This window comes from Aptenodytes patagonicus, chromosome 4 (assembly GCF_965638725.1).
Source record: "Aptenodytes patagonicus chromosome 4, bAptPat1.pri.cur, whole genome shotgun sequence".
Classification (NCBI taxonomy): Eukaryota; Metazoa; Chordata; class Aves; order Sphenisciformes; family Spheniscidae; genus Aptenodytes; species Aptenodytes patagonicus.
In genome coordinates this window covers 12,415,236-12,429,219 of record NC_134952.1, presented here as the reverse complement: position 1 = coordinate 12,429,219, position 13,984 = coordinate 12,415,236, and the positions used below count along the sequence as shown (strand labels likewise).

The 13,984-nt window shown below is 39.4% G+C and overlaps 1 protein-coding gene across 4 annotated transcripts in view; it reads left to right on the top strand.

The window, feature by feature from the left end:
• Nucleotides 1-13,984, top strand: part of SORCS2 (sortilin related VPS10 domain containing receptor 2) — a 636,731-nt gene that overhangs the window by 528,345 nt on the left and 94,402 nt on the right. For all 4 annotated transcript variants that reach the window (XM_076335889.1, XM_076335888.1, XM_076335891.1 and 1 more), the window contains exons 6-8: nucleotides 629-693; nucleotides 2,863-2,981; nucleotides 7,958-8,047. In XM_076335889.1, coding sequence (XP_076192004.1) covers nucleotides 629-693; nucleotides 2,863-2,981; nucleotides 7,958-8,047 — 274 coding nt within the window. The remainder of the gene's footprint in view (nucleotides 1-628; nucleotides 694-2,862; nucleotides 2,982-7,957; nucleotides 8,048-13,984) is intronic.

Here is a 13,984-nt window from a genome sequence, read left to right as displayed (position 1 = left end):
ATTACACCTTTTCAAAGTTAAACTGCACTTTGTTCAATTCAGACTGAATTTCCTTCTCAGGGTATTCTCAAAATTATTCTTCACTTTCTTCCTTTGTCAAAGCAGAATCTACTCGTCTCTTGAATGTACTAACCAAAGATGTATCCATTTGTTATGGAAGCCGTGTGTCAAGTTTAAGATATTTCTAATAAGAATGGAATCTAAGTCTTTTTTAGCACTAAATCTGCTTTGTAGTCTCAAATGTCAAAGGTAATTGTAAAAAGATGCTCTAGCGCTTGCCAGTGCATGCGAATGTATGCATATCTGTGTGTATATATATATCAATTTATGATTATGAAGTTTTGTTTCCAATTTCATACCTACTTCTGTTCTTTTCTCCAACTGATCCTATTTGTATGCATATTTTAGTAAAAGAGATTCTAAAGAAATTTAAGGAAAACATAATGTCAAGTACAGAAAAAATAGTTTCCATCTAGATATTAGTGACAGGACATTGTAAATGGGGTTTATTTTAATTTCCCAGCTAGAATGTTGAAGCTGATTCATATGAAATCCTCTCTTTTCTTCCATCCACATAATTATTATTCTGTAGCTGGCTCTGCATAACTTGATTATATTATGTTCTCAGGGCTGTTGCTGGAGTTGACGGAGACCCTGATTTAGTTCATATGGAAATCCAGGACCCGAGTGGAGGTATGCAGATGAAAATGTTATCAATTGATACCCTAGTGTATAGTCATTTCTCTTTGTTTTAGAGAGTACTTTTTGGATTGTTTTTAAAACTAGTCAGAAGAGAAATTGTGCAAGTCAGATTCTTTCTCTGTTTATCTGTAGTCAGCAAAGCTGTCCTGTTATATAAAAATATAGTATAATGTAAAATTTACTTGTTTTCCACTCTAAGATGAATTGACATCAAGATGCTATGCTCCATTGAAAATATCCATTAATAATGCAATTTATTCTGGCAGTTAAACATTGAACATTTTTTCCTGATTTGCAAATAAAACTGGCAATGCAGTGTTAGTGCTGGGTAAGTGTCTGTTAAAGTGAATCATTGCATATGTCAGTCCTGCTGCACTAACCACCATCTCCCAGAATTTCCTCATGTTACAGTATCCAGTATACTTTAAGACTTCAAAAGGAAAATAAATGAAAAAGCAGATTAGCAGTCAGGATGTGCTGTACTAAAGAGTCACTATGATTCCAAAAGCTTGTAGTTTCTTGTTACTAATTGTACTCTTGAAAGATAATTTAATTCCTTGAATCAGATCATTTAAGTTCCTGTGCAGTCTTGAAAATGAGTTGTAAAGAATGCACAGTTTGACTTTCCCTATCCAGTAGCTTTTCTTCACTTCAGCCCTAATAAAAAATCAAAGTTACCATGTTAAAATCTGGATGACAAAGTTTCTAAATCTTTTAGCAGTGAGATTTCTGAGACTTGGTGGCCCTTACACAGCCCCATCAAATGCTCTGTTCAGAGACAGTGTAAGAAGATCCTTCAGGAGTGGGATGGAAATAATTTTTTTTATTTAACAGAAACAGCAGAAAAAGAAAAACTCTCATGAAATATCTCCTGGCTGGGTTCTCTAAAAAACTGACTTTGTGCACGTATGGTCAGTACAAGCATTGCCATTGATTTTAGTGGAAACAGCATCTTTGTACTACCTATCTGATGAAGAACTATAATGCTTGTCATGTGAATTATGAATAGCTGCAAGACTTTTCTGCGGTCCATTGCTGCGCTTGCTCAAATAGCCTTGTGGTGATGATTTGGACATAAGCAGGAGAACTTGGATTCACTCTAGCTGCCTCTTAAACAGATCCAGATTTTAAAACAAATATTTGTGTCTAGAATACTGGTTTGGCCTTTTCTAATTGAAAGTCGTGAAGTGTGGAATGCATTTCCTATCACACTGCAAAAGAAATGAAGGACATGCGTGGGGTGCATTATTTGCTCTTTCATACTCTATGTGGAGCGTGGGGAGAATTAGTGATCTGAACACGGGACTGTGTATATAACATTTTTCTCACTGCACTTGGGAACGTCACTGAAGTACTTTGTGCTCAAAAGCTTGTGAGGAACGGTGAGCTGTACAAGGACTTGAATCCAGGAGAAGGTCTTCGGGCCACAGTTGGTGTAAGATATGATTATTGTCTCTCTGTAAGAGCAGATTGCATCAAAGATGCAGTGATGCTGTTGTAACAGCCCAGGCAGAGAGGATATTCCTTGCCCATTGCTAATGGGAGAGGAAGAGAGAGGCCATAGCCTTGACTGATATAAATCAGTCCAGGCTTTTTCAGCAAGGTATTAGCTCTGAACACAGAAGTCGTGCCCCAACAGAGCAGTTCCAATAGTGTGTTAATAGTGTGTCTTAACTTTGCTACAGAGCTTTGAAAATAGCCTTTAAAATTCTGCACGCTGTCTATTAAACGGAGTCTGATTCTCTTCTCACTCATCACAATTTTATACTGGGGTTGATCTATTGATTTCAGTTATGTTGTGTCAGGCTGCCATTTCTCCAAGTGAATAATTCGGCTCCGTGCATAGGTTAAGTGAGAAAAGAGGCTCCTTCTATTATCCCCACCCATGAATGTCTTATTCATCTAACCACTAATCTCTCTGGACCAGCAGAATTCAGATAATAACAGGCTGCCTCCCGGGAATGATCTGAACTGTAAGCAGTTAATGTATTCTCAGTACACTGGAGACTGAAAAACTTTTGTATGAGGGTTTAGTATAATAATTTTACAACTAACTCACCTGGCAAAGGCAGCGCTTCCCCTACATTGATAACATTTTATACTGTTTGCTTCTTTTTCCCTTGATATCCCTGTCATATGTTTCTGTCTCTCTTCCCTCAGGTTATCGCTACATCACTTGCCAGATTCAAAATTGCTCTGATAAGACAATGACAGTCCAGTTTGCTGTTGCCACTGATCGGGATTCCCTAACTGTGCAGGATGACTACATCTTTCTTCAGGTACTGCCACTTTATAGAGAGACAGCCCATTTTCAAATTAAAAAATAAAATTTTAAACAGTGCAGCAACACTGCATGTGTTTTACGAGCATGGAGAAACCTGTTCCAGAGTATGAATGATAATTTATGAATTTTTACATGGAACAAAGCATTCCTTTATCAGTCAAAAAAACCCTAACGTGTCTTTAATTTGTGCAACCAGTTGCCTATTTATATGGTTGATTTTAATCTATCACTGACCTAGCTTTAACTATATGAAAATTTTCAAGTGGATTGTGTGATTCAAAGTTACTTTTTATAAATACTCTTGTGTGTTAGGCAAAATGCCACCCTTTTCTTCTTATGCTTACAACCTCTTCTGGGTCCTTTCCAGTACCTCCATAGCACAAAAACGTTCCCTGAGAAGAGCATCCAAGGAAAGCCACTGACAGATTAGTGGCTCAGCTTCTTTATATGGATTGTCCTCTGAAGAGGTTTTGCTGGGAAAGAATTTATATGGCTGTGCTTAGGAAGTGAAAGGGTGAAATGGCCATAGCTGGGGACCTTGGAGCAACTTAGAATAAAATCATAGAATGATGTATGTTGGAAAAGACCCTTAAGATCATCGAGTCCAACCATAAACCTAACACTGCCAAGTCCACCACTAAACCATGTCCCTAAGCACCACGTCTACACCTTGTGATGGTCGAAATTACATTGGGGTTACTTCATTCCCAAGCTGCAAGACCTGCATGCAGAAACCTGGGCTAGAACTCCATCAGCCTTACGGCACCAGTACAGTTCAGGCACACTTGAAATTTTGTTTTATGTGCTTGGGACTGGTTGTGATTTGAATCGATCATAAGAGCTGCAAACTCCTCAAAGAACAGTTATGTCCTCCCTGTTTTTTAAGATTTTACTAGGGAAGTTGCTTGTACTTTCCTCAGTGATTGGCTATCATTTTTCCCTTACTTTGATATGATTTGCTTGTTGCAAGGCTTGTCTATTTATTGACTTTTGCAGGAAAGCAAAATTGTGGCAATGGATAGGTCTCCCCACCTCTGCCTCAGTGTACATCAGATTGTCTTCTTTGCAGCTTTCCCCCCTTGTGGCTGTTTCTTCCAAAAGGATCTGTAAATTAATAGAGATACAAAAGATCTGTCCTCCTCTTGTTTGGCACAACGGTTTCAAGGGCCCACATGGCTTAGAACATTTAGCACCACAAAGAAACAGCAAAATGGATTTGGGAAAGAATTTTTGAATTAAAGTAGGTGTTTTTCAGCTCAGGTCTAGCACTCGTGGCACTTGTTTTGCTCAAAGGTATTATTATCTGTGGCTCCCCCCAGGCACACTCTAAAATCCGTTTCACAGTATGTAGATGGTGAGAAGTGCTTCCCACCATGTGAACTTCCAGACTGCTGTGCTCAGCAAAACACTGGCTGCTTCCTCTTCAAGCATTTTGTTTTGCTGGACGTCTTTTATAATTGTGTCTTGAGCTGTTGTTATTCTGTCTCATGCCAGGCATGGGCAGACACGAAATGGAAGTGCAACCTGGAAATGTACACACAAAGTAATAAGACAGTTGCTACTAGCAAAATAATGCCATTGGTAACGTAGTGTCTCTAGATTTGACACGTCAATGCCAGTAGATGAGATGTGCATGTATTCCACATGAAGGGGAAACATCTCTAGTCTTTTCCTTTCAGACTTATCTGCAGTAAATCACAGTGTGTAATATAAATCGCTCTTATTGCTAAAGTAGTTTACAGTTAGCTGTATCTATATTACTGGAGGATAGAAGATAACTCTGGGATCCTATAGTGACATCTGAAGCGCAGCCACCCCTGAGGTGTGATGTAGGACACTACTTACCTGTTCCAGTGAAACCATACAGCAGCTGCACATCTGAGAAACAGCATACTTTCAAAACCATGTGGAAATTCTTTTATCACTAGACTAAAATACTGCTATGTAAGTTAGAATATTGCTATATAAGTTAGAAGCAGACCAGGGACTCCTGTTAATATCACAGCAGTATTTGTCAGAAAGAAGATGGGACAGAATCACCTGTGCAAAGAGAGGAGAGTTTGAAACTGTCTTATTGCCCCTGCATCGCTCACATCCCCCGAGCTGTGCAGCTGCGAATCAATGATGTTGCAGGTCTGCACTGCTAATCCTGGCCCAAGTGTCAGACTTTTACCATCTTAAAGTAAGATCTCAACCCCATTTCTTTAGCATGTCTATATCCACGAAGATCAGGAACTTTCTAATACTAATTTCTTTTCCAGTTTCTACTGAGAGTCAGACAGTTTCAGAGGTGATTTTAGTAGGAGGATTAAAGTTTCAACACTGTTTTTAAGCACAGACCAGCCTTTAATGTCAGTGAGGCTTGACATGACTAGCTGCTTCAGCTCCGATTCTCTGCTGCCTTGCATCATCTTCAGTCATTTAAAATGAGTGACATAAAAAAAAAATACATAATGAACAAGAAGGCTATAAAAAGATGGATAAGGCTGCTATTTAACACTAACTAAATAAATGGTGAGGTTTTTGGTTTAATCCATTGTTTAACAAATCATATTCCTAAAGGGCATCACATTCTTTCTACTACAAAAAAAGGAAATTGGTTTAAAGAAAGAGTGAAAATTATTACAATATTAAATACTTTGATATCTTTAAAATATTCAGGCAGGTGGACCTGCTGTCATGCATCAACTCTATTTTTACCAAGCCAAGTCAAGTTTGCATGCTTCAGGATAGGCTGTCTTCCAAATCAGGTTCCCTTTTTAAACACAAAAGTTGAGGAGAAAAGCAATGAGATTGGGGTAGGATTTTAAATTCGTTTCCTAAGTCAAAGAAAGAAGATGAGCCTGTTTGTGCTTCTGTTCCACAATCTGATTTGTCATGGACAACCAGAGAAGAATTTTGGACATTTCATAGAATAGAATCATAGAATCATAGAATCATTAAGGTTGGAAAAGACCTCTAAGATCATCGAGTCCAACCATCAACCCAACACCACCATGCCCACTAAACCATGTCCCTAAGCGCCGCATCTACACGTCTTTTAAATACCTCCAGGGATGGGGACTCAACCACTTCCCTGGGCAGCCTGGTCCAATGTTTAACCACCCTTCCAGTAAAGAAATTTTTCCTTACATCCAATCTAAACCTCCCCTGGCGCAACTTGAGGCCATTTCCTCTCGTCCTATCGCTTGTTACTTGGGAGAAGAGACCGACCCCCACCTCGCTACAACCTCCTTTCAGGTAGTTGTAGAGAGCGATGAGGTCTCCCCTCAGCCTCCTTTTCTCCAGCCTGAACAACCCCAGTTCCCTCAGCCGCTCCTCATAAGACTTGTTCTCCAGACCCCTCACCAGCTTCGTTGCCCTTCTCTGGACATGCTCTAACACCTCAACGTCCTTCTTGTAGTGAGGGGCCCAAAACTGAACACAGTATTCGAGGTGCAGCCTCACCAGTGCCGAGTACAGGGGCACGATCACTTCCCTACTCCTGCTGGCCACACTATTTCTGATACAGGCCAGGATGCCATTGGCCTTCTTGGCCACCTGGGCACACTGCCGGCTCACGTTCAGCCGGCTGTCGACCAGCACCCCCAGGTCCTTTTCCAACAGGCAGCTTTCCAGCCACTCTTCCCCAAGCCTGTAGCGCTGCATGGGGTTGTTGTGGCCAAAGTGCAGGACCCGGCACTTGGCTTTGTTGAATCTCATACAGTTAGCCTCGGCCCATTTAATTTCACTTCTTCCACTTTCTTTTGTGACCAGTCCACTCCTGCAAAGCAGCCACCCTTTATAAACTTAGTGAAAATGACTGAATAGCCATTACCTAGCTGATCTTCTGGGGGGAAAAGACGTGGAAAAAATGTGAAATATTATTTACCAAAGGCTAAAACCTTTGCTAATCTCATCTGATGGTGCTCAAGAGGCTTGGTTGGAAATGTGCCAATTTATATACCAGCACAGATTTTGGCATTGCATTTCTGACTAGAAAAACCTAGGGAGGCTGTTAGTTGAGTATTTTCATCGATGTTTATTTAGAGTCTTCCTTTTGGTACTTTGGAACAATATTTGCATTTTTTTTTTTCTGAATAAGGTAAAAGTCTTAAAATGACCGGTGTATCTGCTATTACAAAAAGGAGAAAGGGGCTAATGGGTAATAGTCACACAGCAGTGTTCCTTTCAATGCGCGTTTCTGTTGGCTTTCTTTAGTGAAAATCTTCTTAAGCCCCCAAGTATTTTACATAAAACCTAATCTGTCTTCAGTTCCACACATCCAAGCAGTTGAAATACATGTTTTACCTCTCTGTTTAAGCATATAATTGTGTCTTCAGGACATATCGCTGACTTGCAAACTGACCAACCAATGGATTCAGAATTGCATCATTATCCTCCATGTGGCATGTCAGCATCTTGCACTGGAAAATGTTTTATCCTGTATAGAAAAGATTAGTCAAATATAGCAAATGCTTTACATAATGTTAGCATGATTTATTTAGCCTTTTTTGCTCTGCTTTGAATAGCACTGTTGGAGTACCGCTTGCCCTTGAGGTACCTGGTGTTCACGGCCAGGGTACCTCCTCCCTACCGCTTACCTGGAGGGTGCTGCAGCCTGGGTTTCTACGAAAGGGCAGAAATGTGGGAGGCCAATGGGTACAGAGGTATCAATAAGGACTGGGGACAGTGAGATGCTGAAGTCTCAGGTATCACCCAAGACAGCTGAAATGGCAAAAGAGGGAAGTAAATAACTTTTTTCTTCCTGAAGAGGGGGAGAGCAAAAGAGTTTGAATCTATTTGGAGTCTATTTTGTCACAACTTTTTGCTTTATTCTTTTAGGAGTACACTCTGCAAATTAATCGCATGCAATAAAAGTAATAGCTATGTATTTCAGTTGCAGGTTAAAAAGATAAAAAAAAGTCTTCTATTGCAGACTCTTTAGATTTAACATAAACTATCACAGGGTTCTGTTCTTCCTTTGTATAGACAACATCAGCAAATCGGACCAAGTATTATGTGTCTTACCGTCGCAATGGCTTTGCACAGATGAAGTTGCCAAAATACGCATTGCCAAAAGTAAGTGTACACATTTTTCTCTCTATTTTTATATTTGTCGTCTTCTCTTTCTACCTAAACTAGTTTTGTTCTTTCCTTTTTTAAACCTCATTATTCTGAGATCACAGTTTCTCCTTGTAAGGATTTCTGAATCCCATTTGTGGTATATTCTTACCCTACTGTTTCTATTTTTATTCTAGGAATGTAGTAGCTCATAAACCAAAGAGGGCAAGAACATACAATAGCTTATTCTTCATCAGTTACCGCAATAGTTTTTGAGATTTGCTTCCATGAAGCAGTGCTACACACCTAATGGCAATGTAATGATATTGAGCGAGTATTCTTTCAAGAATCAGTTACAGTTTAATTCCACATGGTGCTTTCTGGTATAAGCATGAATAGTAGTATAAGAGAATTTTACCAGTTGATGGTGTTCTATTTCATTAAAGAATCCCAATATGAACTTTAATTACTTAACAGAATGGCAAGGCTTGTTGAGAGGTTCCTTCGGTCTAGCATATTTTTACAGTGACAGGGTTTCTATATTTGCATAGTAAATTAGCAATAAAGTACAGACAAATATTTACATATAGTCTAACTGATGCAATTGACTTTTTGTGCTGCACTTAATGTGGTTATAACTTTATGTATAGTTAGAAGGCTTCTTCAATCCTGAAGAAAAAAGACTTGAAGGTTTTAAAGACACGGCTGGATAAAGCCCCGAGTAACCTGGTCTGGCCTCACAGCTCACCCTGCTCCCAGCAGGAGGTTGGTCTAGAGACCTCCTCAGGTTCCTGCCTTTTCCTGTGATTCTCTGTGATTCTGTCACTTACTGAGTAGAGAACTAAGACATGTTATTTTTGCATGTCTTGAAATGCACAGATTTAATTCATTGCTCATCTAATGAAGGACAGTAGAGTACAATGTATTTCCTTCTTTTGTTGTTATTATTCTAAAACAAAGAATGTGTTTAATGTTGTTTTTTCATCTTTGATTTTTTTTTAATCTAAGTGGTGGTCTGTAGTCTCCTAGTTTTAAATATACAACATATTAACAAAACCCTCAAATCAAATCCTCAGATATTATTTGGGATATGCTCCCAGCAGCACTACCGAGATAGCTATTTATTTATTTATTTATTTATCTATTTTGACAGTAAATGTGTAGCCAAGGACAGGTAAATATATCAAACCTTCCACATAATTATTTCAGTGTTTTTAAGGCCTTCAATGTAGCCTTTATGCTTTCTTGGGGAAATTTGTAATTAGGAAAATAACAGGAGAACATCCAGTTCTAAATGTTAAAACATGCCAGATGTGCACTCCCTGAGGGGCTGCAGCCCTTGGGCAACTCCTGCTGGGGCAGGGACACCCCAAGGGACTGCAGCTCATGGGTGACCTATGCCAGGACAGAAGAAAACAAGTAAGGAGCAATGAAGGAAAGCAAAGAATAAGCAAGGAGAGACAGAAAGAAACCCTTCCGCAGATGACCCCAACCTCCTGCACAGCCCATTGCCTCACTGAAGGAGTTGGGAGGAACAAAATTAAAACAAGGTAGAAACAAGGGACTTCAGAGTAGGAAGGGGGGAGAAGAGGTGTTTGATTAAGCTGATCTGGAGAAGGGGAAGGAAGGATGTTTCCCTAAATGTTTAACTATTTATGGTATTTTTTCAAATACCCTAATCAGTAATTAGAAGTGTGTGTCTACACTGTCTACAGCTGGCAGTAAATTAAATCATGTGAAGATCGCCAAGCTGAGAATGTTTTGCCCACGGCAAATTTCCTAAAGAAGTGTCAGCACATTAGTGCAAGCGTTGACTATGCTAACTTGTGTGGGAAAATGTTGTCTGTTGGGAAATGGAAGGGCATAAATCTTGTAAGAGAGACCTGGGCATTTCTTCCTTCTGCTTCTGGATGGCCTGTGCAGGAATCTGTACCTTTCCATTACAGTTTCCTTCTTACTCCCAGTAATCTGCTGCATTTGGCCAGTGCAGCAGTTTGTCCTTACTGATACTGCCGTCATGTAGAAGATGAACATACTAACTCAAATTTTTAAGAATTGCACAGAGTGTTATGATTATAGACAGTAGTTCATATTCCATGTGTGGATAATTACTCAAGCATTCAGGAAAGTGATTTTTTTTTTTTTAGAAAGTCAGATGCCTACCATACCTCCTTAATGACACATGCCTCTGATTTAAATATCAATATTGCAGTACACTATATTAATAAAAGGCTTGTTATTTGGGTTCAGACCTAGCTATCTGACACATCTCAATAAATGGGTGGAGGCTGTCAGAACTCAAGAACTATATGAGACTACTGTCTTGTAGGCATCCACGTTTGTAATAGGTGAGCTTGCATCAGTTGTGAAGAGCAGCAAATGTTATGGGAGGGCTGGAGACATGGCACACAGTGGGTGACCTAGATCTCTGTTCCATGGAGCTTTCCTTGGCAGCAAAACCAGTTTAAGAAGTCTTCCCCAGTCATTTATTTCTACTACTGTTCTGCAGTCCACTATGACCTGTGTTGTGTTTGCAGGACTGCACTATAAACAAGATCAGTGCAGCAATGGCATTGAAAAATAACCCTGAAAAAAGTATGATTTGTTTTTCAAAAAGGCAGCTCAAGAGGCAGCTTGACTGTAGTGAAGAAGCCTCCTTATGGGGAGAAAATACGGAGTCTTAAAAGCGCTTTAGTAGAGAAAGACCCACCATAGCTGGGAGCTGAATCCAGACGCATTCAAATTAGAAATTGAGCTCAACTTCTTAATGGTGTTGGTGATTATGTATTTGAAAAAGTGCCAAGGAAAGTGACAGATATTCTAGGTTTTGAAGTTTTCAAATCATAACTGAGTGCCTTTCTGGGAGATTTGCTCTAACCATATAGAAGTTATTTGCTCCTCCTGCATCTTATAAAATATGCAGAAATACTTGTTGGAAATTCTCTGGTTGGAAAGATAGCAGAGAGTGAACTAAGGGATCTAATCATCACTTTTAGCCTTAAAATCCATTAATCTGCAAAGGGTGCTTTGTTTACTGGGCATACGATCTTACTGAGTGCATTTCTGACATACTCGAAAAATGTCAGTCATAACTCACTGGTATTTCTGTCATATGTAGTCTGGATTGTTTGAAATAGTGCTGCATGCTGAATTCTTTGTCTTGGAAAATATGGGGTTTGTTTATTTGTCTTTTTTTTTTTTTCCTTGCTAAGCAGATTAACTCCAGGCTTGACTGAATAAATAAATTAGAAGTTAATGGTTTCATTTTGGATAGAGTCAATAGCAAGCTAGGAACAGAATGACTGTGTCATTTGGAAAAGGATGTTTTTGTGTTCTTCCTAGTTCAGGCAGTACCCGATGGGTGGAACGAAATAAACTGTATCTTTTTAGCATTTTGATGATGCCTCCAAGAGAAGTTTCTTGGGTATCTGCACACAACAGAGCTGAAAATTTCACTAAGAGGGCCTGGAAGCCAGACATCCATTAGAACAGTGGTGAATGTGAGAGATTTTAACCTCTTCTGTAAAAGATACATTTTTTTTAAGTGATTTGGTACCTTCACATTACAGCAGATATTTTAGATACTGAAGTAAATAAGAACACAGCTCTGAAATTTTTCATCACACCATATTTCAGTGAGAATCATCAGAGTGCAGTAGAAATGTATCTTCCAATCCAGTTTGAACAGAAGGGAAAAGATTCATATGAGCAAATTACTGATGAATTTTGCAAAGAAGCAGGATATCAGCAAAGACGCTGGCACATTAAGAGTATATCTAGAACACGTGACTGTGGAGTTGCTACTTTTATGGTGGTAGGAGATGAACAGAATGAAATAATTTACAAAGAATTTGTTTAAGTTTGATTAAAAACAATAGCTTTTGAAAGAACTGAGTTTCAGGGTTTTTAAAGTATTAGATTGTGCCCAACCAGGAGATGAAGCAGGTCTGAAATAGGCTATATTTCATTTTTCTCAAAAGAATTGAATGAGGCTTCAGAAAATCTCTTTCCAAGTGGTCTCTGTAAAGTGCCTCATGTCACTGGCCAGAGTTTTTGAGCAGTGATTCTGTATAGGGAAGGAAAACTGTAGCCGAGTCAGAAGATACTACGGGCTGGTCAAGGACGTGTCTGACAACATTAGGAGAGCTGTGCTGGAAAACCAGGCTCCATCCTCAGGGAATAGTGCTGGGCTCTTCAGATACTATTCTTTTGCAGCACAGATGAGTTTCACGGTGATTTTATATATGAAGATAGAATGAACATTTTCAAACAGTAATTACAAAATGTTATTGATGTCTTGTTTTCCTTTCGATATGAAGAGGTTGAAAATCTGCAAAAAAATGATTCAATTGTTTTATATTGTTTGTATTTGCATTTGTGTCTGTATTTGTCCAAATGTACCCCCGAAGAGAAACCTAGAAAAGGATAAATGTTTGTCTTTGGTCATATCTCAAGGCTTCCTTACTTGTGAATCAAAGGCTGCTAACAGCAGCTTCCAGCCAAGCTTTACATGTGCTGTTTCTAGGCTCCAGCTGCACAGTGCCACTTAGATGTTTTGTAACACATCATAGCTCCGTATATGCACAGCGAGCAGACCCGTTGGGGGCCATCTAATGAGCAGAATTCAGATTTTTTTTTTTTTTTTTAGCTTTTTTGCCTGCTGTTGAGATTTTTGGGTTTTTAACAACTTGTTTGACACTGACACTACATTGAATCACACAGCTGTCTCCTGCATTTGACAGGAGTCAAGTGCCGGCTGCTGCCAGGCAGAGTGGTAGCAAAGGTTGGTGAGACCATATTAAAAGCTGCCTGTATGCTCCCCGAAACAGAAGAGGAAATTTGGAGTGATTGTTTTAAAACTGAATTGGCTTCTATACTATATTCCATTTTACCAAGATTGCTTGTTCTCTGCTGCTAAAGCTAGATCAGGAGTGAATAAGTCGTAGGAAATGAATACCAAAACCAAGCCAAGAGCAGCAGGATTGCATTTGTGTTGTGAGATGGCTGGCTAGGCATGCAGGTGTGTTCCAGGGAGATACAGTGAGATCCAGGGAGATCCAGCTGTTTTCAGCCTGGAGCAAGGGTTCATCCACCGCTGCTGGGAGAGCAGGTCTGCCGAGGGGCGCAGGCTGCAGCCCCATCCAGAGAGTCGTCGCACTTGTATTGCATGAAAGTTCCTGCAGCTCTGATTGCCCTTGCCTAGAGAAGTGTGGTGTGGAGAAGGAGTACATTGGGTTCTGGTCCTTATTCGGGATTTTGGGTCATGCTCTGATATGACTAACAATAAAACTGGGAACTAGTTCATTCTGACAGTTTAAGCAAAAAATCTGTTAACAAAATTGCTGACCAAACCAAGGAATCTGCTACAAATCGTGGTAGTTTTACTGTTGCAATTTGGAAGAATTTAATTATTCCGAGTCCCCCTCCCACCTCTGGTAAATAAACTCCATTGATAACGATCTCCTTTTATGAACTGATACAAGGCATTCATTGATTCTGCATTTGTTCATGACAGCTACAAACTCTTAATAATGTGAGAGCTCTATTGTCTGTTATATCCTACTGCAATTCAGAAAGTTTAGTTCTGAAAAGATATGGAAAAAGCTTTTTTCATCTATTTTGATCTCTGTATGTCTTTTCAATCTTGTGAAATAGGCAATAACGTAGAATTTTTCAGGTAACCAAGATAAAAGAGAGTACAGGGGGAAAATAAACAAAAATAAAAGAAGAAAAAAATCCTATTGCCTTAGAAATAAGTTAAAGTCTTTAATGTATTCATGGTACTATGAATCTCCTATACATGCATTTTATCAACTCCATATATTCTTTTTATCTTATCATCCTCTAGTGCCCTTCTGAGGGGCTCGAAATGGGCCCACCTCTTCCTTGCCTCAGTCTGAGATACACATCACTATTTTAACCACAGGTTTTCTTCCAAACTTGTCTGTATCATCC